At 42.4% G+C, this 25,439-nt stretch overlaps 1 protein-coding gene across 1 annotated transcript in view; it reads left to right on the top strand.

Moving 5' to 3' along the window:
- Positions 1–416: 416 nt before the first annotated feature.
- The window catches only part of STEAP4 (STEAP4 metalloreductase), a 37,206-nt gene continuing 12,183 nt past the window's right edge, over positions 417–25,439 (top strand). Inside the window, exons 1-5 of the mRNA XM_077490842.1 lie at positions 417–576; positions 707–866; positions 20,384–20,845; positions 22,513–23,040; positions 24,975–25,139. Of these exons, the coding sequence (XP_077346968.1) occupies positions 843–866; positions 20,384–20,845; positions 22,513–23,040; positions 24,975–25,139 (1,179 nt within the window). The 5' untranslated portion in view covers positions 417–576; positions 707–842. The remainder of the gene's footprint in view (positions 577–706; positions 867–20,383; positions 20,846–22,512; positions 23,041–24,974; positions 25,140–25,439) is intronic.

Raw genomic sequence — 25,439 nt, 5'->3', positions numbered from 1 at the left:
AAAATAAAAGCCGCAGAGGTGATCAAATACCACCAAAAGAAAGCTCTATTTGTGGGGAAAAGGGGACACAAATTTTGTTTGGGTACAAAGTCGCACGACCGCGCAATTGTCAGTTAAAGCGACACAGTGCTGTATAACATAAAATGCTCTGGTCAGGAAGGGGGTAAATCCTTCCGGGGCTGAAGTGGTTAAAGGGACATTAAACATGGAGCTAGATGTGAATGGGCTAATTGTATTTATTAGAGTTTTATTTTAAAGCTTTTGTATTTGGAAATTTAGAATTTTTCCTTTAGTTACTTTTAATAAAATCCTTTGCCAAGAACACTTGTACAAAATATTTATAACAGCCTTTTCTTTTTTCTTTTTTTTTTGCCTTGTTTGGTTTTGGCAGATGCTTCATTAGGCTGTGGTTTCCGGGTAGTAGGGAGGTTGTGAAATCTTCAACCAAAATAAATAGAAAGGATCAAGGATCAGCCAAGGCTGGTATTAAAACACACTCAGCAGCAAGACTTTGACTTTGAATACATTTCCCCGAGGCGTCTTCAGATCTTATTAAAGAGCATCTTTCAGATGCAGGTAAATATCATCTACTCACAATCTTTTCCAATGACTTAGAAACAAAAAGCAGCAGAAAGTGAAGAGCGTTCCTTGATGTTTTTTTTTTTTCTTTTCATGCTTTCTAAACTTTTGCCAAATCTTTCAACAGAATGTAATTTCTGTAATGTTGTGAAATCTTCGGCCAAAATATAATACAATCCGATCGAGGTTCAGCAGAGACGCAGACCCGGCGTGCACAGCGGAGGGACCTCTCCGAAGATATCCTCCTTGGCTTTGTATCTTTTATGAAACACATCTGTCACTTCTTGGTAAGTAAAGTCAGTTTACTTTGTATTGTTCTTAAAAGGACCCTGCAGTGTATTTTCAATAAGTAAATACTGTGAGCTAATACTGAGATTTATTTATCACATGGATTTCCAATTTTGACATTCTTGATGGACCATTATTGGGTTATTGTTATATATATATATATATATATCTCAAGTGGTTATTTGGGTCTCACTGCAATCATGTAGCTTCTTCAAATATTACCGTATTTATCGGCGTATAACACGCGCTGGCATATAACATGCACCCCAAGTTTAGGAGGGAATTTTAAAGAAAAAAACTTTTAGGAGGGAAATTTAAGGAAAAAAAACTTACATTTAAATGCCCATCAATGAAACCTTATCAGTGTCCATCTGAAGCCTTGTCAGTGTCATTTGCAGCCTTGTCATGCAGCCTTGTCATTGCAGCCTTGTCATTGCAGCCTTGTCCATCTTTGCAGCCTTGTCATTGCAGCCTGTCCGTCATGCAGCCTGTCCGTCATGCAGCCTGTCCGTCATGCAGTTTGTCCGTCATTGCAGCCTTGTGCATCGTTGTCCCCTCAGCTTTTGTTTTTAAAAATGGCGCCGCTGAGATGTCCTTCGTATCTCGGCGGTGCCCGGAAGTTCTCGGCGGCTTTCAGCTGCCTCGGCCGTACTCGGAGGCTTTCGGCCGCTCTCGAAAACAACCGAGAAGGGCCGAAGACGGCCGAAAGCTGCGAGAAGGCTCGAAGGTGGCTGAAAGCCACCCAGAGCCCAAATATCGCAAGGAAATCGTGGCGGATCGGCGTATAACACGCACCCGCAATTTTTCCCTGATTTTAAGGGGGAAAAAGTGCGTGTTATACGCCGATAAATACGGTAGCTTTTGACAGAGATAGTTTTCCAGCCACATTGAGTAACCATAGCTATAAAGTGGTTGTAAACCCTTACAGACCACTTTGACCTACAGGTAAGCCTCGATTAAGTCTTAACCCCATCAGGATTTACTTCCTCTTTAATTAGCAGAACCAGTAGATGTGCATTTAAGTTAATAAGGATACAAGCTCAACCATTGTGCAGCACTACTAAGAACCCACCATGTTGGTACACAATCATTTTCAGGGAGATGATAATTGGTCATTTCCAGCTCAGGAATTCTGCCATTCCTCTATCTCATGGTCCCCCACATATTAACATACCTCCCAACATTTAAGCCCCATACACACTATCAGATTTTCTGCTGATTTTTGTCTTCAGATTTACCAAAACCATGTAGTGCAAGGGCCTGCCTGATTGCATACAAATTGAAACTCCTAAGGCCGCGTACACACGGGCGGACTGTTCGCCCAACTTTGTTCGTCAAACAGTTTGACAAACAGTCCGCTCAAAATTTGCATGAGCGGACTTGACTACACACGATGAACGAACAGTCCGCTGAAACCGTGCGCGATGACGTGAACGGCACGTACGACGGGACTAGAAAAACGACGTCCTATACACTGCAATGCAACCTTCGGCGTGTAAATTCTTTCTGAGCATGCGCGAGACTTAGTTTGACGAACAAGCCTACACACGAGCGGACTGTCCGCTCAAACCAAGTTTCAGCGGACAGTTTTACGGGATTTCCGAAAAACTTTGTTCGTCAGACTGTCCGCTGAAACTGTCCGCTGAAGCCCACACATGAGCGGACTGTCCGCTGAAACACTGTTCAGCGGACAAAGTTGGGCGAACAGTCTGCCCGTGTGTACGCGGCCTAAGGTTTGACCTCATATTATATGGTTTTGGTAAATCTGAAGGAAAAAAATCAGCAGAAAATCTGATAGTGTGTATGGGGCTTTAGAGATGGGAATGAGGGACACCTACTAGCAAATGTATGTAGGCATAGGACACGCCTCCTGCCGCACCCCCTTAAAAGAGAAGTAACCAAAAAAAAGGTTAATTAATTCCACAAGGTCTTTTTTTACCACTACTATTCCTTTATATTGGCTTTTAAAGAGGAAGTAAACTCTCCCACTCTGATGCTTCTCTTCATTTAGTCCATTATAATAAGTAATTATCAGACTATATCCACTGTAATCCAGCCCAAATCGCATATTACTTACTGTTTAAAGAAACTTTAAAAAACTTGTTTCCAGGGGTTAGGCAGCGCCATCTTAAGTATTGTTTTCCATTGAGTCCACAGTGGAGTGTATTTCCCCCCTTACATTGAGCACTTCCTGTACTGTTAACCAAGCCTCCTTCTCAATCCAACGTTTCTATGGCAACCCTGCTTCCCTGTTCATAGCTGACTTGTTTTATTTCATAGTATTTACTTGTGCCGATGTCTAATGTTTCCCTTTTCAGCCTTATCAGCTTCAGCTGATAAGAATGCAGTAATGGCCAGGTTTACATTATATGTCATGTCACATGGTGTGTAGGAGGAAGCTCTGAATGAGTCTGAAGTCTCCTCGGAGTTCAGTGGTGTGCCGTAGGAAGTCCCGATAACAGATAGATAAGACATAGAGAATGTGCCGTAAATCAGGGGAGATCTGGGCATGCTCAGTGACTTCATTCTAAAGAAAAGAAAGGATTACAACAATACTAAGCAAGCAAGGGGATATCTACAAGCAGTGTTCATTAGGGTTTTTTATGCTGATTTACATGGAACAAAATTGAGGGGGAGGGTTTACAACCACTTTTAAATTTAAAAATGCAGCAACTTAGAAATCAGATGAAAGGTTTAGCACTGGGAAACACTTTTTTGAAAGATACAAAGTGCATTTTATATACAATTATAGAGATCAGACCAAAATGAGGGACATATGAGGGGGGGAGAGGGACAGATGGACATTGCTCAAATCAGGGACAGTCCCTCAAAATCAGGGACAGTTGGGAGCTATGTATTAACCCTCTCTGTGACACTCCCTGTAACCCTAAGGGTCTGTGTCATTCCCACATAGTTAAATGGGAAACCAACACTGGCTTAAAGCAGGACAGAAAGAGGTTAACTGCAAGTCAAATGCACCTGACATTGAATTCTGAATGATGTCAGAAGTGTGTGAAACTGTTGCCATTGACACAAGTTTAAAGCCAGCCAACACAAACTCTACCACTAACCTTTGCTCTAATTCTCACTCTCATCACCCTCTTTGTAGTTGTAGCCCTAACACTAAATCGTCATTTGACCCTAACACTAACTTTCCCTGTTCTGCTAACACTAGCCCCCCTTGTAGCCCTAAGGCTACTTACACACTGAAGGCACCAGCCTTTCGCGCTAAAGCGCTGCTTATTGGCCACTAGCAGGGTGCTTATAACCCCAAAAAGGGGTTAAAAACTCCTGTGTAGCATTTCAGAAACCTCTTTCAGGCGATTCGGAAACGCGCTGTCTATTCATTGCAATGGGCAGGGGCATTTTAGGGGGCGCTCCCAACCCTCCCCAAAGATGCTGCTTGGAGGACTTTTCCAAATGTCCCGCAAGTGCACCGCCTGGGTGTGAAAGTACCCATTGCAGAGAATGGGAAGTTTTCAGGCGCATTACATGCGCTTTTACAAGTGCTGAAACTGCTGAAAACTGCCTCAATGTGAAAGGAGTTTAAGGCCGCGTACACACGGGCGGACTGTCTGACGGACTTGGTCCGCTGAAACGTGTTTCAGCGGACAGTCCGCTCGTGTGTGGGCTTCAGCTGACTTTTTCAGCGGACAGTCTGGCGGACTAAGTCTTTCGGAATTTCCGTAATACAGTCCGTCCAACTTTGGTTTCAGCGGACAGTCCGCTCGTGAGTAGGCTAGTTGGACGGACTAAGTATGGCGCATGCTCAGAAAGGATTTACACGGCCGAAGGTTGCATTGCAGTGTATTGGACGTCGTATTTCTAGTCCCGTCGTACGTGCTGTACACGTCATCGCGCAAGCTTTCAGCGGACTGTCTGTTCATCGTGTGTGGTCAAGTCCGTTCATTCAAAAGTAGGACGGACTGTCTGTCGGATTGTCTGACGGACTTAGTTGGCCAGACAGTCCGCCCGCGTGTACGCGGCCTAACATTCACCCTCCCTGTAACCCTGACAATAACTCTCCCTGTAACAATTATAACTCTAACAATAATTCTCCCTGTAACTCTAACACTAACCCTGTCTGCAACCCTAACAATAACTCTCCCTAAAACTTTAACACTAACCCTCTTTGAAACCCTAACACTAACTCTCCCTGTAACCCTAACACTAGCCCTTCCTCTACCTCTAACACTCACCCTACCTGTAACCCTAACACTAACCCTCCCTGTTCTTCTAACACTCACCCTCCCTGCCACCCTAACAATATCCCTCCTTGTAACTCTAATGCCCCGTACACACGAGCGGACTTTTCGACATCCAAACTCCGACGGACTGAGTCCGTCAGACTATCCGATCGTGTGTGGGCTGCAACGGACTTTAGCTTCGCTAAAGTCTGACGGACTTTAGAAATGAAGCATGCTTCAAATTTTCCCGACGGAACTCCGCCGGACCCGGTCCCCTTCGAAAAATTCGCTCGTGTGTGTGCTACTCCGACGGACTAAAACCGACGCTAGGGCAGCTATTGGCTACTGTCTATGAACTTCCTACGTCGAATCCAGTCGTACGTCATCACGTTCGACTCCGTCGGAGTTTGGTGTGATGGTGTGTGGTCAAGTCCGTTCGGTCGAAAAGTCCGCCAGAACTCCGTCGGAACTCCGGCGGAACTCCTTTGGAGGTCTGTCAGACTTAATCCCTCTCGTGTGTACGGGGCATTACACTAATGCCCCGTACACACAAGCGGACTTTTCAACATCCAAAGTCCGTCAGACCGAGTCCATCAGACTATCCGATCGTGTGTGGGCTGCAATGGACTTTAGCTTCGCAAAAGTCTGACGGACTTTAGAAATGAAGCATGCTTCAAATTTTCCCGACGGAACTCCGCCGGACCCGGTCCCCTTCGAAAAATCCGCTCGTGTGTATGCTACTCCGACGGACTAAAACCGACGCTAGGGCAGCTATTGGCTACTGGCTATGAACTTCCTTATTCGAGTCGGGTCGTACGTCATCACGTTCGAATCCGTCGGAGTTTAGTGTGATCGTGTGTGGCCAAGTCCGTTCGGCCGAAAAGTCTGTCAGAACTCCGTCGGAACTCCGGCGGAACTCCTTTGGAAGTCTGTCGGACATAAGTCCTCTCGTGTGTACGGGGCATAACCCTTCCTGTTCATCTAACACTAACCCTCACTGCAACCCTAACAATAACTTTCCCTTTAACCCTCACACTAACCCTCCCTGAAACCCTAACACTCAACCTACCTGTAACCCTAACAACAACTTTCCCTTTAACCCTCACACTAATGCCCCGTACACACGAGAGGACTTATGTCCGACAGACTTCCAAAGGAGTTCCGCCGGAGTTCCGCCGGAGTTCCGACGGAGTTCTGACAGACTTTTCGGCCGAACGGACTTGGCCACACACAATCACACTAAACTCCGACGGATTCGAACGTGATGACGTACGACCTGACTCGAATAAGGAAGTTCATAGCCAGTAGCCAATAGCTGCCCTAGCGTCGGTTTTAGTCCGTCGGAGTAGCATACACACGAGCGGAGTTTTCGAAGGGGACCGGGTCCGGCGGAGTTCCTTCGGGAAAATTTGAAGCATGCTTCATTTCTAAAGTCCGTCAGACTTTGGCGAATCAAAAGTCCGTTGCAGCCCACACACGATCGGATAGTCTGACGGACTCGGTCCTTCGGACTTTGGATGTTGAAAAGTCCGCTCGTGTGTACGGGGCATAACCCTCCCTGTTCTTCTGATGCCGCATACACAAGACCAGACTTTCCGGCAGACTTGGTCCGAAGGGATTAGTTTGACGGACAATCCGATCGTGTGTGGGCTAGTCCGATCGTTTAAAAAAAAAAAATCAGACAAACCTAGAAATTGAACATGTTTCAAAACTGTTTGTTTGTGTGCTGGTCCGATGGACCAAATACGACGCAAGGAAAGCTATTGGCTACCAAACTTCCTTGTTTAGTCCCGTTTACGTCATCACGCTCAAAATGAACGGACTTTCGAACAGACTTAGTCAGTTTGTGTGTGGCCAAGTCCGTTCATTTGGAAAGTCAGCCGAAAGTCCTTCGGGAAGACCGTCGGACCTATTCTGCCGGAAAGTCTGGTCGTGTGTACGCGGTATAACACTTACCCTCCCTGTAACCTTAACACTAACCCTGCCTGTTCTTATAACATTAACCATCTCTGCAACCCTAACACTAACTCTCTATGTAACCCGAACACTAGCCCTCCCTGTAACCCTAACACTCACCCTACCTGTAAGCCTAACTGTAACCCTCCTTACACTATCCCACTTTCAGGAACTGAAACCCCCTGAAACCACCTGCTGGTGGTTCTGTAGTTCCTGAACCAGAAGGTTGCAGTTCCGGTGTCTCCCAGCAACAAGCAGATCCCAGCAATTAGTCTCCACCTGATGCTGCCTGCTGGGAGGGTATTTAGTCCCTCCTTTACATTTTCTTCTTGCTTCAGACGGCTTTCACATCGAGCCGCCCCGGGCGTCGGCTGTAAAGTGCGCTTTACCGACGTGTTAGTGGCACTATTCGGTGGCGGTTTTAACCCCCCGCTAGCGGCCAAAAAGGGGTTAAATCCGCCCACAAAATGCAGCTGGAGCAGCGTTTTGCCAGCGGTATTGCATCGCTGCCCCATTGATTTCAAACTTGTGAAGCCTGGCAAGCCCAGTAATAGTTTAGCAAGTCATTTTCAATCTTGCAGCACAATGGTTTGCTATCTGGGTACCTGTCCAGGGATCCATCGTCGTCCTCTACTGGGCTAGACCTTCATTAGCCTTTGGGATCCTGGCTCTAACATCCTAACTGTGGGGAGGGGGGAGGAAAACTGTCAAAACTAGGTATGCCTCCTCCCCTAAATAAATGATATGCCTATACCCTTCTGGGTGAAGTTCCACTTTATTTATACCTGGAAGTATTAGATATTTCCCTTTAGGCTCCTTTCACATGGGCTTGTCCGTTTGATGGACTCCGCTTTGCTCAGTGGGGAATAAATCCTCTGATCCCTGCTGAGCAGGTGGATGACAGGTCCGTCTCCGCTCACTGTGCTGAGATGGACCTGTCAGAGTTCCGCTCTACTCTATGGGGATATTGGATGAAAATGGACCGCCTGTCCGATCCGCTAGACGGATGGAAAATAGGGTCAGCATCTGTCTGGATTTGACGGACAGGATCGGATAGCAGTGGGTGTCACTCAATGGACATGTCACCGCTAGTGGTGAATGGAGCATCAGATCAGGTCTCCATGAAAAACTGACAGGCAGACCTGATCGGAAAGTCCACGTGAAAGGGCCCTAACTCCTGGCATCCAAAGTTGGTGTCATTGGAGGAAAGCAAAGGCATGTTGCTGGAAAGCAGCATCAACATAAACTTGTTATTTTGGCCTACATGGGGAAGCATAGATTTCTTTCAAAGCAAATACGTATACTGAAAATGTACTGTAAGTTGCTAGCTGCCTCTGCCTTCTGTACTTGTTAGTTATTGATGTAACTAAAGTCGAAATTCTTGATGTGCATATCTATTTCACAACAGTGACTCTAAGTCACTGGATCAGCATGATAGTCAGCCAACTTGTAAAGAAAGGTAATCGACAGAAGCCAACTTTCTGCTCTGAGCACAGGAATTCTTAACCACTTCAGACCCGGACTCATTTACCCACTTCCTGACCAGGCCATTTTTTTTTGCGATACGGCACTGCGTTGCTTTAACTAACAATTTAACTGACAATTGCGCTGTCGTGCGACGTGTCACCCAAACAAAATTGACATCCTTTTTTTCCCACAAATAGAGCTTTCTTTTGGTGGTATTTGATCACTTCTGCGGTGTTTATTTTTTGCACTATAAACAAAAAAGACCGACAATTTTGAGGAAAAAAAACAATATTTTTTACATTTTGATATAATAAATATCCAAAAAAACAAAAACAAATTTCTTCATCAGTTTCGGCCTGTATGTATTTTTGATTAAAAAAATCGCAATAAGTGTGTATTGATTGGTTTGTGCATAATAGGGGATATATTTATGGCATTTTTATTATCAGGTGTTTTTTTTTACTAGCGATTTTTAGCAGGAAAGCGACATTGTGGAGGACAGATCAGACACATTAGCCACTGATTACTGTATAAAGCTACTTTCCCACTGAGACCCTTTGCAGGCACCATAGTGCCTGCAAAGCACCTGTAAAGAGCCTCTCCACTAACTCCAGTGTGAAAGCCCGAGTGCTTTTACACTGGAGCGGTGCGCTGGCAGGACGGTAAATCAATGTCACTTTGCAGGTGCTTTTAACCTTTTTTCTGGTGTCGTGCTGGGGGTGTGCGCGCGAGCCCCTGGCGGTGCACGTGCACCTTCTATAGCCCTTAAAGCGCCCGCTATACAGCAGTTGGAGCCATCCTGCCGCCGTATAACACCAGCGGCTAAAGAACTTAAAGTCATTTTCAGCCCATAAACCTGCCATCTTGGCCTCGGTTTAATCTTCAGCTGCCATGATGCTGCAAATGTGATCAGTTATGACACCAGACATTGGATGATCTGACAGTTTGGTTGAGAGCACAGCCAATGTGACAGTTAGCATTTCTGGCAAGTCGGTATGTAACTGTTTTTTGAAACTGCTAAATCGATGGGTTTACTTGCGCTTTAAGCAGACTCTAAAGGCTGTAGTATGGTGGCCGTAGCACCGGCTACAATAAACCCCCCCATCTTCCCGTTGGGTAATCTATAGTTTGGCCCTGTACTTTGTGTTTAGGTGGGCAGATGGACGAAGATCGCACAGGAGGCATTTTATGTAACAAACAAAATTGAACAATAAAATCGGGAACTCTGACACTTTCAGAATAAAAATGATTAGCAAGACAAATGCGTTTCAAAACTGTTTACAGGCTCTAAAAAATAAAAATAAAAGATAACGCAGCAGCTGGTCCCTCGGCTCACAGGTGTAGTCCGCTCACACTTCTAAATGGAAATGGAATTTATGGCTGGCATGAGGTTAGACAGGAGATAAGGATGTATGACTTTCACAAGGCATGCTGGGATTTCAATGTAATGGAAAAAGTTCACATCGGGCTCTGCAGTTACTTGTATCTGTTGTATCATCAAATGAAAATAGTTTACTTCTAAAAAAAAAAAAAAAAAAAAAATGATTTATCGCATAAAGTAAAAAAATGAATGGGAAACAAGGATCTTTTACAGTATTTATAGATAAATAAGGGGATTTTATCACTGGGTGTTAATCTCTAAAAAAAAAAAATTGTTTCTGTGTATAGTTTGTAAATATATCCCATTACATAGTCCAGCTTTACGTTCCTGCTGTGTACAGCGACTGCTCTGCTCCTCTCTCTCTGTGCGTCTATGGGCCGGTCTGACCTGTACAGAAATGATAAGGCTCCTTTCACATCTAGGTGTTTGCTTTTTTTACAGTAGTTTTTCGGGTGTTTTTGCAGTGTTTGTTCAGAGTTTTTGCAGTGTTTTTGTGCAGGCGTTTTGAGCTGACAAGCGAAGAAATGAAAAGCAGTAAAAGGCCTGTAATATGCCAAAAAGAAGCTAATTTTTGAGCGACGGGCATTATGCTTAACTTTGCACTCTGATATACGTTGGCACAATGGCAGCCGTGGGAAAATGGGTGTACTTGTACGTCCCCTTTAATTGGCGGGGTCAGCGGGCGTGCGCCCGCCCGTAAGATACAGCATGACCACGCCTGCGAGACTGGCAGACTCGATGTCCAGCGATCGTGTCACGGAGCCGCAGAACAGGGAGATGCCTATATAAACATGGCATTTCCCCGTTCTGCCTTGTGACATGACAGAGATCACTGCTTTCTGTCACCGGGAGTATTAATCACTGTCATGTGAGTTGTAGCCCACCCCCCCCCCCCACCGTTTGAATCACTCCCTAGGACACACTTAACCCCTTGATCGCCTCCCTAGTGTTTAACCCCTTCCCTGCCAGTGTCATTTACACAGTAATCAGTGCATTTTTATAGCACTGATCACTGTATAAATGACAATGGTCCCAAAATACTGTGAAAAGTGTCCGATGCGTCCGCCATAATGTTGCAGTCACGATAAAAATCGCAGATTGCCGCCATTACTAATAAAAAAAATAATAAAAATGCCATAAAATTATCTTATTTTGTAGACACTATAACTTTTGTGCAAACCAATCTATATACGCTTATTGCGTTTTTTTTTTTTTTACCAAAAATATGTCGAAAAATACATATCAGCCTAAACTGAGAGAAAAAAATTATAATTTTTTTAGATATTTTTGGGGGATATTCATTATAGCAAAATGTAAAAACTATTGCTTTTTTTTCAAAACTCTCGCTCTGCCAAAACGCAAAAAGTGCTCTGGTCAGGAAGGGGGTAAAATCTTCCAGGGCTGAAGTGGTTAAGGCGACAGAGCGCTCAGATGTGAACAGGGGCCATTGAAATGAACAGGATTTATCTTGTTGGGCATTTGGTCTGAGGCTTAGGCTGGGTTCACACTATTGCGAATTGGATGCCTGCATCTAAATCGCATGCCAGGAGATTGTGAGCGGCTCCGGAGCAAATTGCACAGAGTCCTGTGTGTCTTCTGGTCCAATTCAGGTCCGAATTCAGCCCAAAATTCAGACCAAAATCAGACCTGAATTGGTGAGTAGGGACTCACCGGACTCCTGCTGTGAGCCGCTCTGCACGGCAGTGTGAACCCAGGGAAGTGGTTAAAAAACGCCCCAAAAATGCCAGTAAATCGATACGCTTAGGTGTGAATGGAGTCTGTGGGGCCAAAAGCGCTTGTAATCTGTCAAAAAGAAGCTCTTGTACTTTTTTGAGCGTCAGACATTTTGCTTCAGGCGACAAAACACTGTGAACAGGGGACTATTGAACTTGGAATTTTGCTTGTTGGGTGTTTTGGAGCTTCAGCTTTACAAGCTGAAAAACACTCAGGTGTGAACAGGGCATAAGGGTAAACCTCAGTTTAGAATACTTTCCTGAATGCAAAACAAAAGGTGGCAAAGTGTTACAATGTTTTTTTTTTTTTTTAGACAACACAGCAGCCACAGCTTGAGTAGAAAAGCCAGTCCTCTGTGCTGCAGAGATGGACCCTTGCTCCATCTATAATGAAGCAGTGGTCCCTTTGCAGAGATCTGACATGTTCCCTGCTAAGTCCTAGGTAGAGGTCTCCTATGAGCAGGAAGGATAAGCATTGCCCATTAATTCCAGTGCTATAGGTCTGACTCAGCAGTGGGCACATCAGACCCAGATCTCTGCAGAGAGGCCACTGTCTTCACACATAGAGCAAAGGTCCATTTCTACAGTTTGTCTCTGAATGTTCATTTGGGCTTTAAAGTTAAATGCAACACACATTTGGAAGCAAGAATGGGACTTTTTAGGCACCGAAGTTAAAGCACAATAAGAATTGTTCTAAAAGCATACAGATTTTATTAATACATAATATATTCTTAAAACAGATGCAAAGAAAATCTGGTCATTATATTACAGCATGACAGATATATGGCATGTTAATCAAAATCCGAAACCACAACAAAGTACAAATCTGCAGCTCATGACAAATGCATATCTAGTAAGAATGAACCCAACGCATTTCAACTCTCAAGGAGTATGAAACTTCTTCAGGGGGTTAATACCATGGGGGATTAATGATGACAACATATGAGTTAGGATGAGTGCATTCACCAAAAGCAACCCCAGGAAATGGGTCTGGAACAGCACAAGGCACGCCTAAAGGTCAGCAATCAACCCAAAAATCCTAAAAACTTAATCATGTTGGTCAAAAGAAAGATCAAACGTGGAAGACTGGTCGGTGATGTTACACTTAAAGTGGCAAAAAACACAATTAAAAATTAAGTTCAATAGTGAAATGAATTAAAGATTCAAAACGTAATCCATAAGACACCTAATGATGTAATACACAAGGAAAGAAAAAGCAGAGTCACTTGAACCGGACAGTAGCACCAGCCACAATCACCCACATAACAGAATGCTCTGCACTTCAGGCCACCCGAATCCATACATTGAACTGTATGTGACAAAGTGACCCCACTGCAGTCACTGTACTGTGCATTAGATAGTGTAGAATGCCCTACATGTGCACTGTACTGTATGTGACATACTCCAGGCTGCCTCTCAATGTACTTAGTACTGAATGTGTGTGTGTGTGTGTGTGTAAAATTCTGGACTTCCACACCTGTACACTATGCGGTTAATGGTGTACCCTACACTGCACCAAACCATACTGTGTTGTATATGACATACTCTGGGCTATCCCACCTCTACACTATGCTGTACATGGCATACTCTAAACGTTATTATGCTGTGCTGTATGTGACATACTTGTGGCTGCCCCACCCATACATTGTGCTATACATGATCAACTCTATGTATACTGTGCTGTATGTGACATACTCAGGACTGCTACACCTGTACACAGTACTGTATGGGGTTGATTTACTAAAACTGGAGAGTGCAAAATCTGGTGCAGCTGTGCGTGTTAGCGAATCAGCTTCTAACTTCAGCTTGTTCAGTTAAAATGACTGTAAAATTTCGTTTTTTGTTTGTTTGTTTTTTTAAATAAAAAACATGTTATACTTACTTGCTCTGTGGTTTTGCACAGAGCAGCCCCGGTCCTCCTTTTCTGGGGTCCCCTGGTGGCGCTCATGGCTCCTCCTCTTCATCGAGTGCCCCATGGAGAGACCCGCAATCCACGGGGGCACTCATGTGGGCACGTTCCCAAGTCCAGCTGCTGCATCCATTGACACAAACAGCAGGACTTTCCCCCATCCCCCAGCTCCAGTGTCACTGGAATTGATTGACAGCAGCGGGAGCCATAGCAATCTGTCCAATGAGGACCCGAGACAGAAGCTGGAGCTGCTGGGCTTGTTCTCATCACTGGAACAATCGGGTTCAGGTAAGAAAAAGGGGGGGGCTGCTGCGGCGCAGGTTTTTTTACCTTAATGCATAGAATGCATTGGGGTGAAAAACCCTGAGACTTTACAACTCCTTAAAGTGGAGGGCCACCCTGAAAAAAAAAATACATTAAAATTTAAAAAAAAAAGTAAAAAAAAAAAAAGAAAAAAATTATTTTTTTTTACTTACCAGAGATGCCTGTTGCTAGGCACATAATCCAAATCTACCTCTTCCTCCTGCGCGGAGATCTTCTCTCTTCTCTCCTCGTCGCGTTGTCTTCTGGGTAATGGCTCGCGCTGTGTTCTGGGAACTGTGTGTCCCAGAACACATCGCGTCCCATTCACAAAGCGCTGCGCGCTTTTAACAATCACTGGTCACTTTATTTAATTTCACTAAAGATTGTATTTTACAAACTTTTTGTGTTTAAGTATACATAATGAATTGCACGTCTTAATATAAGATATTTTTTACTTTATGGAATATTTTTTCCTTCTACTTGAAGTTATTTATGTTTATATATAACACATGATCTCTGGAATTTATGTTTTATAACACATTGGATACTCTTTGTTTTATGGATTAACTTGGTGGAGCAAGATACAATTTAATTTAAATTTTTTTTTTTTTTTTTTTTCTCTTCTCTCTTGCTGTTATAAATATGTCACCCATTTAATACTATCAACAAAGCACTAGGCACCTTAATTTGCACTTAAGATAGGGTAGCTGGTTTTTAGATAGAATTTATTTTTCTAGTACAAGACACTTTAATTTTATTTAGTTCAGGTAGCGCAACACCATCTGTTTGATTTCTAACCCCTGTGTGATATACTCTGCCCCATACATCGGACTGCCCCACTCCATACACTATGCTGTATCTGATATATATTCCAGTGCGCTCCTCTCCAAACACTGTGTTGTATGTGACATTCTTTTCTGTATGCCATGCATTGCACAGTGAGGGTAAACCTTTCCATAGGCTGCCATAAAAACTCACTTTCTTTTTTTTTTTTTATGTGATTGAACTGGCTGTTATAAAGGTATATACAGATATAGGGCAAATAGAAGGCAAACGCCAAGGACTAAGTGAAATTCATGTCCCAGATGCTTAGACCAATTTTGGGAAGGTTTAGTGAAAATTTGGCTAACGTTTTTTTTTAACCTATACAAACAACTTCATAGTCTTCTAAGTGCAAAGATGATTACTGATGACAGATAAAAAGAGATACCTGTCAAAATGATTTTCCAACTTGTTGACAAATCGTTCTGCAGACATGATTGTTTTTCTGACATTTTATCAGTATAAACAATCATTTAACCTACAAGGTAATTATAGTGATAAAGTCAATCTGACACAAAAATGGGCAATTAAAAATGAGCCGATGACAACAAAAACATAAGCAGAGGTTACCTTGAATGAAACCCACTTGTCAAAATCATCAGCAGAAACAGATATATTGGCAGATGAAGTTCTATATGAATCTCTTAACTTTTTCTTTTAAAAATTGATCTTGGCCCCGCTCTTCTACCTTCTGAGATTTTAAAGTGGTCCTTTAATATGATGATTGACTGACTAAAGCCTCGTACACACGATCAGATTTTCCGACGAGAAATGGGTGATGTCAGGCTGTTGGTGGAAAATCCAACCGTTTGTACGCTCCATCGGACAAATGTTGTCAGATTTTCTGCAGACAAATGATGGATGGCAGGTTTATAAATTTTCCACGGACAAATGTGTGTTGTCGGATTTTCCGAGCATGTGTACACAAGTCCGTCGGACAAAAGTCCTAGGTGCAGGCAGTCGTCGAGTTACGGACAGGTTAGGGCCTGCCTGTTTGTTCTTAAGTCGGATTTGTTCGTAATTTGGATGCGCATGCGCAGAACGACGGTTTCCAATGTTTTCTGCAGTTTTCCAACGTCGTTTTCCAATGTTTTCCGCTGTTTTGTGATGTGTTCCGGTGTACCTGACGGTGCCACCTGCCGTTCTTAAGTAGGAGTTGTTCGTAAGTCGGAGGTTCGTAACTCGCATGCTTGGAAGCAAGGACGAGCCAGAAGCGGTCGGTCTTGTAAACTAGCGTTCATAATGGAGAATTAACATTCGTGACATGAAATCTCCAAACACAGTGCACAATTCTATTATTTAATGGGATAATAATGAAGCTGCTTTGCTGGTGATACTGATGGAGTTCTGCCAAATGTATTTTCAAAGGATTTTTTTATAGTGATATCAAGAATAATATTATTATGCCTGTTTTTTTTGTTTGTTTTTTTTGTGGCAAGTTACCACAGCACCATTATTCTGTCGTTTTTAAGATCAAAGATACAACTATGTTGGTGTCCCTTGTCAATTTTACATTGTATTTTTTTTTCATGTAACTTCCTACTCCCAAACTGTCATTTGAAGTAAAACACATAGCCAAGTATTATTCTACACATTTTTTTTATTGTGCATTAAAAAAAGAAAACAAATAGAATTAGACATGCTATCTGCCAATAGAACTTAACCAAAAAGTGCATTCTATGTATCCAAAAATATAGAAAATATAACAAATCAAATCATTATTATTCAACCAAAAAATGAAAAGCCTCATGCATGTATCCAGCTTCTTAATATAGGGGGTCAGAAATGACAAGAGTTGGTGAAAGCAGGGGTCCGTCATCCAGAGATAATTCAGAAAATCATCTGGATTATTCTCCTGGAGCTCCAGCAGCAAAGGCATATGACATAATTGGTCACAATTATTAAAGCAACCAATTTTTGGTCCATGAAATCCTCCTCCTCCTGTTCCTGGACTGGACTTGGGTCAAAGCAATAACTCCAAGGCCAATAATAACACGTTATCTCCTCCGATTCTGCAACATGTCTGGTTGACGAACGACCATTCAGAAACAAAGTGAAAAGCACGAAATGTAAAGTGCAAACTGAAAAGCGCTAATGAAAAGCGGGAAATGAAAAGCGCAAATCAACATTCATCAAACTTCTACTAACCCAAAATTAGCAGAAGGAGCCCAAAGGATGATGCTAAAGAGCTGAAAAACCACATAGTACGTCACTATGTTCGTGTTAGTTGGCCAACAATTCCTTGCTGTTTGTATGCAAGACAAAATCCAGGCACACGGCCTTGGACAAAAGTCCAAGGTTTTGTCTGCCAAAAATCCCATTGTGTGTACAAGTCTTAAGGCTGGACATAGTAGAGTGGAAAAACCGGATGACCGCATAACAGTGTCACCTTCTTTATTCAAATGCTTGAAATCATCATATGAAGGAATATCAGCCACACTTCACTTAGCTCCTCTTAGACCCCTTTCACAATGAGGCGTTTTTCAGGCGTTACAGTGCTAAAAATAATGACTGAATAACACCTGAAAAAAGCCTGAGTGCTTTCACACTGGGGCACTGCACTGGCAGGGCATCACAAAAAGTCCTGCCAGCAACTTCTGTGCAGCGGCGAATACACCGTTCCTACACCGCTCCTGCCCACTGAAAACAATAGGACAGCGCTGCCATACTGCCAGCAAAGCGCCACTGCAACGATGTTTTGTGGGCAGATTTGACCCCTTTTCGGTTGCTAGCGGGGGGTTAAAACTGCCCAGCTAGTGGCCAAATAGCGCTACTAAAAGCGGTGCTAAAAATAATGCCATTTAACCTGTGACGCCCGCACATCATGACTTAGGACTTGGTGGAGAAACCCTTGTTGGCAAGTACAGGGGTAAGACATTTCTTGTAGTTGGTGACCAGGTTTGCACACATCTCAGGATGGATTTTGGTCCACTCTTCTTTACAGATTTTCTCTAAATCCTTAAGGTTTCTTGGCTGTAACTTGGCAATTCGAGGTTTCAGCTCCCTCAATAAATTTCCTATAGGATTAACCACTTTTTTCTTTTTCTTTTTCTTTGCTGTGATGTATGTTGCTTCTGAAAATATGTGTCTTTTTATACCCTAGATTGCTACAACTAAAAAATAATATTGCATGTCAAAATATCCCTGAAGAAGGAGTACAGAGACTCCGTAACGCGTGGGATTTAGCCAATGCATATTTATTATTGTAATGTAATATCCTTTTGAATGTATATGTTTCTTTGCGAGTGCCTCTGATGCACTCAAAAACATCTTGTGCAGTTATTATTTTTTATGATGTTTTGTAAATATTCTATATCATTTTTGGATAATTGTTTAAAAAAAATACTTTATACTTTTTTATAAAATGTATTGTGTCACATATTATGCCTATAAAGTCCCACCCGACAAGGGAAAATTTTTGTATATATAGGATTAACCACTTAAGAACCGGAAGGATTCACCCCCTTAATTACCAGGCCATTTTTTGTGATAAGGCACTGTATCGCTTTGACTGACATTTGCGCGGTCATGTGATGCTGTACCCAAACAAAATGTATGTCCTTTTCTTCCCACACATAGAGCTTTCTTTTGGTGGTATTTGATCACCTCTGCGGTTTTGATTTTCTGCGCTATAAACAAAAAAAACAGCGACAATTTCGAAAAAAAAAAAACATAAGGTCTCATGTGGTGTAGGTGGAGCCTGGCGGTGGAACCTTATCACAAATGAGTGAGACTTAATGATGTATCATGTATGCTTTCAACCTTTTTAAATAAATGTGAGTTGTATACTAGCTGGGGTCGAGAGGCTCATTTTATAATCCATAGGATACTGCCCTATTGGAGGCACTTTCTTTCTTTCCATGTACTGTTGAAACTATCGGTGGCCACTGTGGATTGAATTGGATCTAAGTTGGAACTAGCACAGTGGAAGGAATCTCTATCAGTTCTGTACCATTATCTGGGTTTTTGAAAGTCTAACTAGAAGTCATCAAGGAGCAGTGGAGTTTTTCTTTCCTGAAAGGATCACAACACATTGTGCAAGTTGTGTTTGGCCCCCTCAGGGTCTTGCAAGGAGGTCAGCGACTATTGCAAGTGGTGGCGGGAGCACTATACACATAGAGGCTGTGGGGGTTATTTTACGAAAGGCAAATCTACTTTGCACTGAAAGTGCACTTGGAAGTGCAGTTCCTCTAAATCTAAGGGGTAGATCTGAAATGAGTGGAAGCTCTGCTGATTTTATCATCCAATCATATGCAAGCTAAATGCTGTTTTTTATTTTCCTCACATGTCCCCCTCGGATCTACAGCGACTTTACTTTCAAGTGCACTTGCAGTACAAAGTGGATTTGCCTTTCGTAAATAACCCCCTGTGTGAAGTAAAGAAATACTTTGCATCTCTCTGTGAGATAATAGAGGAAATCATTACTTTATTATTGGACTTTTACTTTAGCACAATAAGTCTTGCACAGTATTATTATCATTTATTGTGGATTTTCTATATATTGATGCAGCGCTGTCACATTTATATCTTAATCACTTTTCTCATGATCATCCCTACCCCATGAGGCGAAATCTTGCATGGAGCTCCAGACCGAGGGCAATTGATGGTTATTTTGTATTTCTTAAATTTTCAAATAATCGCTCCAACAGTTGTCTTCTCGCCAAGCTTATTGCTGATGGTCTTGTAGCACATTCCAGCCTTGTGTAGGTCTACAGTCTTGTCCCCAATGTCCTCTGACAGATCTTTGGTCTTGCCCATGATGGTGAGGTTTGAATGGAAGAAAGAAATTCTGTGAACAGGAGTCTTTTATACACATAATGAGTTGTCGTAAGGAGTGCCTTCCTAAATCAACAGGATTAATCTGGGCACATACTGTAGCCAGTCTGTGGGAACCAGAATTATTGTTGGTTGGTAGGGGATTAAATACTTAATTACCACACTGAACTGCAAGGCAATTTACATTTGTATCGTGTTTTTTCAGAATTTCTGGTTGATATTCTGTCTCAATCATTTAAAATACATCTAAGATAAAAATTATAGACCCTTCATTTCTTTGTAAATTGGCAAACTTACAAAATCTGCAGGGGATCAAATAATTATTTTCCTCACTGTATCTCTAATCTAGGGAAATCATTTAATGTATGGACAGCTTATGGTAGCAAAACTTCAGCAGCTATTATTTTTAAATAGGCACCCATAAGATCAGCGAATGCGGTTACCATTACTTCAATGGACAGGGATGCTGATTTGTGCATATATAGGATCCTAATACCCTACACATGCACAAATCAATGAGCAATGCACACTTGGGTGCCATTATTTCCTAGTAACACCCCAAATGCGCTAAGAAAGCAGGCATGAAAAGAAAGCAGGAAAAACACCTGAAATCACGCTATCCAAAAACACACCAAAGTTGGCTCAAAAAAAAGGTAATGGAGCTACTTTGGTGCATTTTTTATAGCAGAGGGCAGCCCATTCAAATCAATGGTGTCTCTCCAAAAACATACCACAAAAAATCATTAAAAACACAATACTGGAATGCCTCTAGATGTGAACGGGGCCCTACAAAGGGGAGACCTTGAGACCCTAAGACTATGAATATGCCTGCCATGTTGAATAACATGTGGAAGCTGAGTGTTGTCATCAAAACAAGGGATGAGGGTAAATCTTCCAACTGACAGGGGTTCTTATCCCCATGTTGCATGCTTGTGGAGCAGAAACAATAACTTGTAACATTGTATTTGTGTCTCTTTTTCAGACAATGGAAACCAATGGGGTTGACCTGACCCCCCTAAACTTGAATTCAACTGAAACAAACAACAGCATTTGTATTTTTGGAACTGGGGACTTTGGCCGGTCACTCGGATTTAAATTGCTACAGAGTGGCTTCCATGTGATATTTGGGAGCCGAAATCCTGCAAGAGCTGATTTGCTCCCCAAGGGGGTGGAAGTGCTTGGCCATGCTGAGGCAGCACAAAAATGCCCGCTTATCATTTTGGCCGTACAGAGGGACCATTATAATGATTTTCTCAGGAAACTTGAAAATGTTTTAGATGGAAAAGTCTTAGTGGATGTCAGTAATAACCTGAAGCTAAACCAGTACCCAGAATCCAATGCGGAATATCTTGCCCAGATGTTACCAGGAGCTAAAGTCGTAAAAGCATTTAACACGGTGTCAGCATGGTCTCTGCAGTCTGGAGCCCTGGATGCCAGCAGACAGGTAACTATTGACTATCACAGGAAAGCTGACACTTATATTTAGATGTTTGCAACACAAAATAGTTTTATCAGTCACTACAACTTATGTTCAGATCACAGTCATGTAAATAAATACACATGGGGGCCAGTATAGGCATAAGCTCTATCACTATTTTTGGGGGGAATGAGCGTAAACCAGAACACCATGGGGTTCATTTACTAAAGTCAAATAGACTGTGCAATTGCACTCTGCAAGGGCATTTGCTCCAGAGCTTTGTAAATTAGGTAAAGCTTCACTTTGCAAAGAATACCCAATCACATGCAGGGAAAATAAAGCATTTTTTTCTTGCACATGATTGGATGATGGAAGTCCACGGGTCTTTCCCTTATCTACTAAGTTTTAGAGCAAATGCCCTTGAGGAGTGCAACTGCACTTGTAAAGTGCACAGTCTATTTGTCTTTAGTAAATCAACCCCTATGTGTCTATGGTACCTATGGTGGGCTTGAATCACTGGTGATAATTGAGCACCAGCACTGCAAGGTCACTGTGCTGCGTCGTACTCTAAGACTACTTTCACACTCAGACCGCCCGAGCGTTAGCGGTAAAACGCTGCTAGTTTTACCGCCATTTTACCGGTTCTGTGTGGGCAGGAGCGGGCGATTTTAACCCCAAAGAAGGGGTTAACAAGGGGTTAAAAGTGCCCGCAAAGCGACGCTGCCCATTGAATTTAATGGGCATGGCAGTGTGGGAGCGGTGTATACACCACTCCCACACTGCCCAAAGATGCTGCTTGTGGGACTTTGCAAACTGTCCTGCAAGCGCACTGCCCCATGTGAAAGCACTCAGGCTTTCACACTGGGGTGGCATGAGAGGCGCTTTTACAGGCACTTTACAAGTGCTATTTATAGCGCTAAAATGCCTATAAAGTGCCTCAGTGTGAAAGGGGTCTAAAGGTACAGCCATTAAAGGAAAGCTCAATTTTTGATTGAAAGAAAATGAACAAATGCAGATGGTATGGCTGGTACTCCTCTTTGCCAGCAAAGAGCACTGGAGTTAAAGGCCAGAAAAAACTAAGAAAAATATGTATCATAAGACATTTTTAGGTGAAAATCAGTTGAAAATCAGAGATCGAGGACTATAAAGTACTATCAGGTTAAAAAACTTCAATTAGGCTTTAAAGCAGAATTCCACAAAATGCTTTTTTTTATTTTCAGATAGAGTTGGGGTCTAGTCTAGTTGCTTTTTCCCTAGTGAATGCTATTATCCTGATAAGGAGATCCCACTTCTAATCCTGAAGTGACAGCCAGATTAAAAATTCCTGGTTCGCCTCGCCAGACTGTGTTCTCCTCATACTAATCTTAAGCCCCACAGACACTATCAGATTTTCTGCAGATTTTTTTCCTTCAGATTTACCAAAACCATATAATATGAGGTCAAACCTTAAGAATTTCAATTTGTATTCAATCAGGCAGGCCCTTCACTACATGGTTTTGGTAAATCTGAACGCAAAAATCAGCATACAATCTGATAGTGTGTATGGGGCTTTAGAGAGAGGGTGGAAGGGGTCCCAAAGCACCATTTATAGGTTATGTTGAGATTTGACAGCTCTGCAATTTAAAACTATAGAAATGAATATGTTTATACCAGAGTACTTTTTTGCATACTAATGTGTGAATTTTCTACTACAGGTCTTTGTGTGCTCAGATGATAACGCAGCCAAACAGAAGGTGATGGACATTGCCCGTGCCATTGGGTTGACACCACAAGATAATGGATCATTAGTGGCAGCTAATGAAATAGAGAATTACCCCCTCCAGCTTTTCCCTATGTGGAGACTCCCCATCTACCTATGTGCAGCACTAACTGTTCTTGTTTTTCTTTACTGTGTGATCAATGACGTTGTCTACTCTGCTGTTGTCCTTGAAAAAGATACTTCCTTCCGAATGGCCATCTCAATTCCGAACAAGGTGTTTCCCATTGTCTCTCTCATGCTGCTGGCCTTGGTCTACCTTCCGGGAGTGTTTGCCGCCATCATTCAGCTGTATCGCGGCACAAAGTACAGACGCTTCCCCAACTGGTTGGACCGCTGGATGTTGTGTAGGAAGCAGCTGGGATTGGTGGCCCTGTCCTATGCCTTTCTCCATGCAATCTACACTCTGGTGATTCCAATTCGATATTATGTAAGGCACAGGATAGCCACCAACACCATAGCACAGGTAAGTTGGTTGAAGTTATTAAAAAAATGTATACTAAGGGAAGTGTGGGGGTTACCATTGCTACTGTCCTTTAAAGAATAATGTTTGCCTGCATGTCATTGACGTGTAACAAACCTTGAAGCTTATATGATCCTATGGGATTGATTTATTAAAACTGGAAAGTGCAAAATCTTGTGCAGCTGTCCATGGCAGCCAATCAGCTTCTAACTTTAGCTTGTTTAACCACTTCAGCTCTGGAAGGTTTACCGTCCTTCATGACCAGGCCATTTTTTGCGATACAGCATTGCATTAGTTTAACTTAAAATTGTGCGGTCGTGTGACGCTGTACCTAAATAAAGTTGATGTCCTTTTTTTCCCACAAATAGAGCTTTCATTTGGTGGTATTAAACCTCCTTGGCGGTATGATTAGTTCTGGTTTTAGGTGCTGAAAGCGGTACAATTATTTTGCATGGAAATTTGGCGTTTTATATTGTAGTCCTGTATTTCTTAGGAATAACTCTCTTAAATCTGTTCAAACCAGAGTCTAGCAGATATCCCGGGTATGTTATATAATAAAGAATAATAAAAATAAAAAAATATTCAATAATGTAATCAAATCCTAAAACACTGAAAAAGGGACACGTTTTTGTTGCTATGGACAATCTCCAAATTTTAGGCAGAAAAAACTGTATTTATAATATAAAAATGCATGCAGGGCACTGCACAGACCACTAGGGAAAAAGGGGGTGTGTAATTTTTTATACAGTACTGTAATCAATCTGTAAGATTACAGTACTGCGCGTGTTTTGTGTCTTTTTACTTTTTTGAATTTGGCGCCGATCTCCGCTCCCGTGCGCCGTAACGTTGCAGGGAACGGAGATCGGCGGCACTCGGGCATTGTGTGAATCGAGCGGAGGACAGCTCGATAACACAGCGCGGAGGACATCACTGGATCCAGGGGACAAAGCTAAGTAACTCTCCCTGTGTCCTCCCTGTATCCAGTTAACTGTGTGCCTAAAATGTGCTTGGTTATTGTGGGAGAGGTGCTTGTACTATAGGAAGGCAGAGATCCGAGTTCCTGCATTGCAGAAACACAGGATTAGTGCCTTCCCTAATGACAGAATGTCAATCTGCCTTGTTTACATAGGCAGACTGCCATTTTGCTTGTGTCCCCAATGATCGGCGGGTCCCAGCAGACAGTAAGTCTACCAAACTCGCTGATTGGCTCCCGCTGTGATTGGAGCAGGTCGCCATGGGGGGGGGGGGGGGCGCTTGCGCACGCCCCAGACTCAGAAGTGCAGGATCACTTACTAGGTACGTGTATATCACTTGCTAGGTATACTATATGTGTACAGTATATGGTTGGCACCTGGTTAATTAAACTTTATATAAACTGCAAGCTGATTGGTTTCTATGCAGAGTTGCACCAGATTTTGCACTCAACAGTTTTTGTAAATCAACCCCAATGAGTATTTTTTACACCATAAGTACATTGAATAGTCTCAATAGTCTCAAATGTGACAGATATATACAAACTCTGCTGGACAGTGTATCACACACTTTATGATATCCAGCACCATATAGAGGGCATTTAACTGAGTGCCAAATCTTCTGGTTGAACTTCATAGAGCTTAGTGCACTTTCTAAATATCCTACTTTTGCATTTGTATTACTTTTTAATACAGAATTATGCTGTTGGAGTGCTCTTCTTATGTTTTCACCAATATATACACCTAATGGGCCTTGGCAAATTTTATTTCTCAGTTATGGGCCTGACTGAGATATGGGCTTCAGCTTTAACTTTGTCAATACTTAATATAACAAAAGTACCCTTAATACATATATCATTTATTTTGGCATAAACAAGGCTTACTCTTGGATATATTGTCTTGAAAAACAAAATCTCATTGATGTATTGATTCCAGCATGATTAAACTATGAACCATCTTCAACAGGTCAAGAATAATGAAACCAGCCCCTTCTCAACAGTCATAGCCTGGAGGACAGACTCATACATAGCCCTGGGAATTCTGGGATTTTTCTTTTATGTTCTCCTTGGAATAACATCATTGCCATCTGTTAGTAACGCTGTCAACTGGAGAGAATTCCGTTTTGTCCAGGTACAATAGATAATTCTGTCTTCTTACACAGTGACACAACCTAGGTTATTCATGGTGCATGTTAATTCTGCTCATATTATGACCAATCACAGTCTTACTCTTGGTCATGTTCAATAAACAGGTCAAGGAGAAAAGGCCATAACAATCAATCAGAACTATATATGAAATACAGCACAGAAAATCTGTATAACATATCAAAGTTATCATTCCATGTCCATTTGAGCAGGACAAGGCAAAACACAACCCCCTATATACAAACACACTTTTTTATTTGCTGCCAACATGGGGGTGTACCCACAG

This window comes from Lithobates pipiens, unplaced genomic scaffold, assembly GCF_037356315.1.
Source record: "Lithobates pipiens isolate NorthernLeopardFrog02 unplaced genomic scaffold, aLitPip1_a1.2 Scaffold_19, whole genome shotgun sequence".
Classification (NCBI taxonomy): domain Eukaryota; kingdom Metazoa; phylum Chordata; class Amphibia; order Anura; family Ranidae; genus Lithobates; species Lithobates pipiens.
The sequence above is the reverse complement of the archived record's forward strand: the minus strand, read 5'-3'. Positions and strand labels throughout refer to the sequence as shown.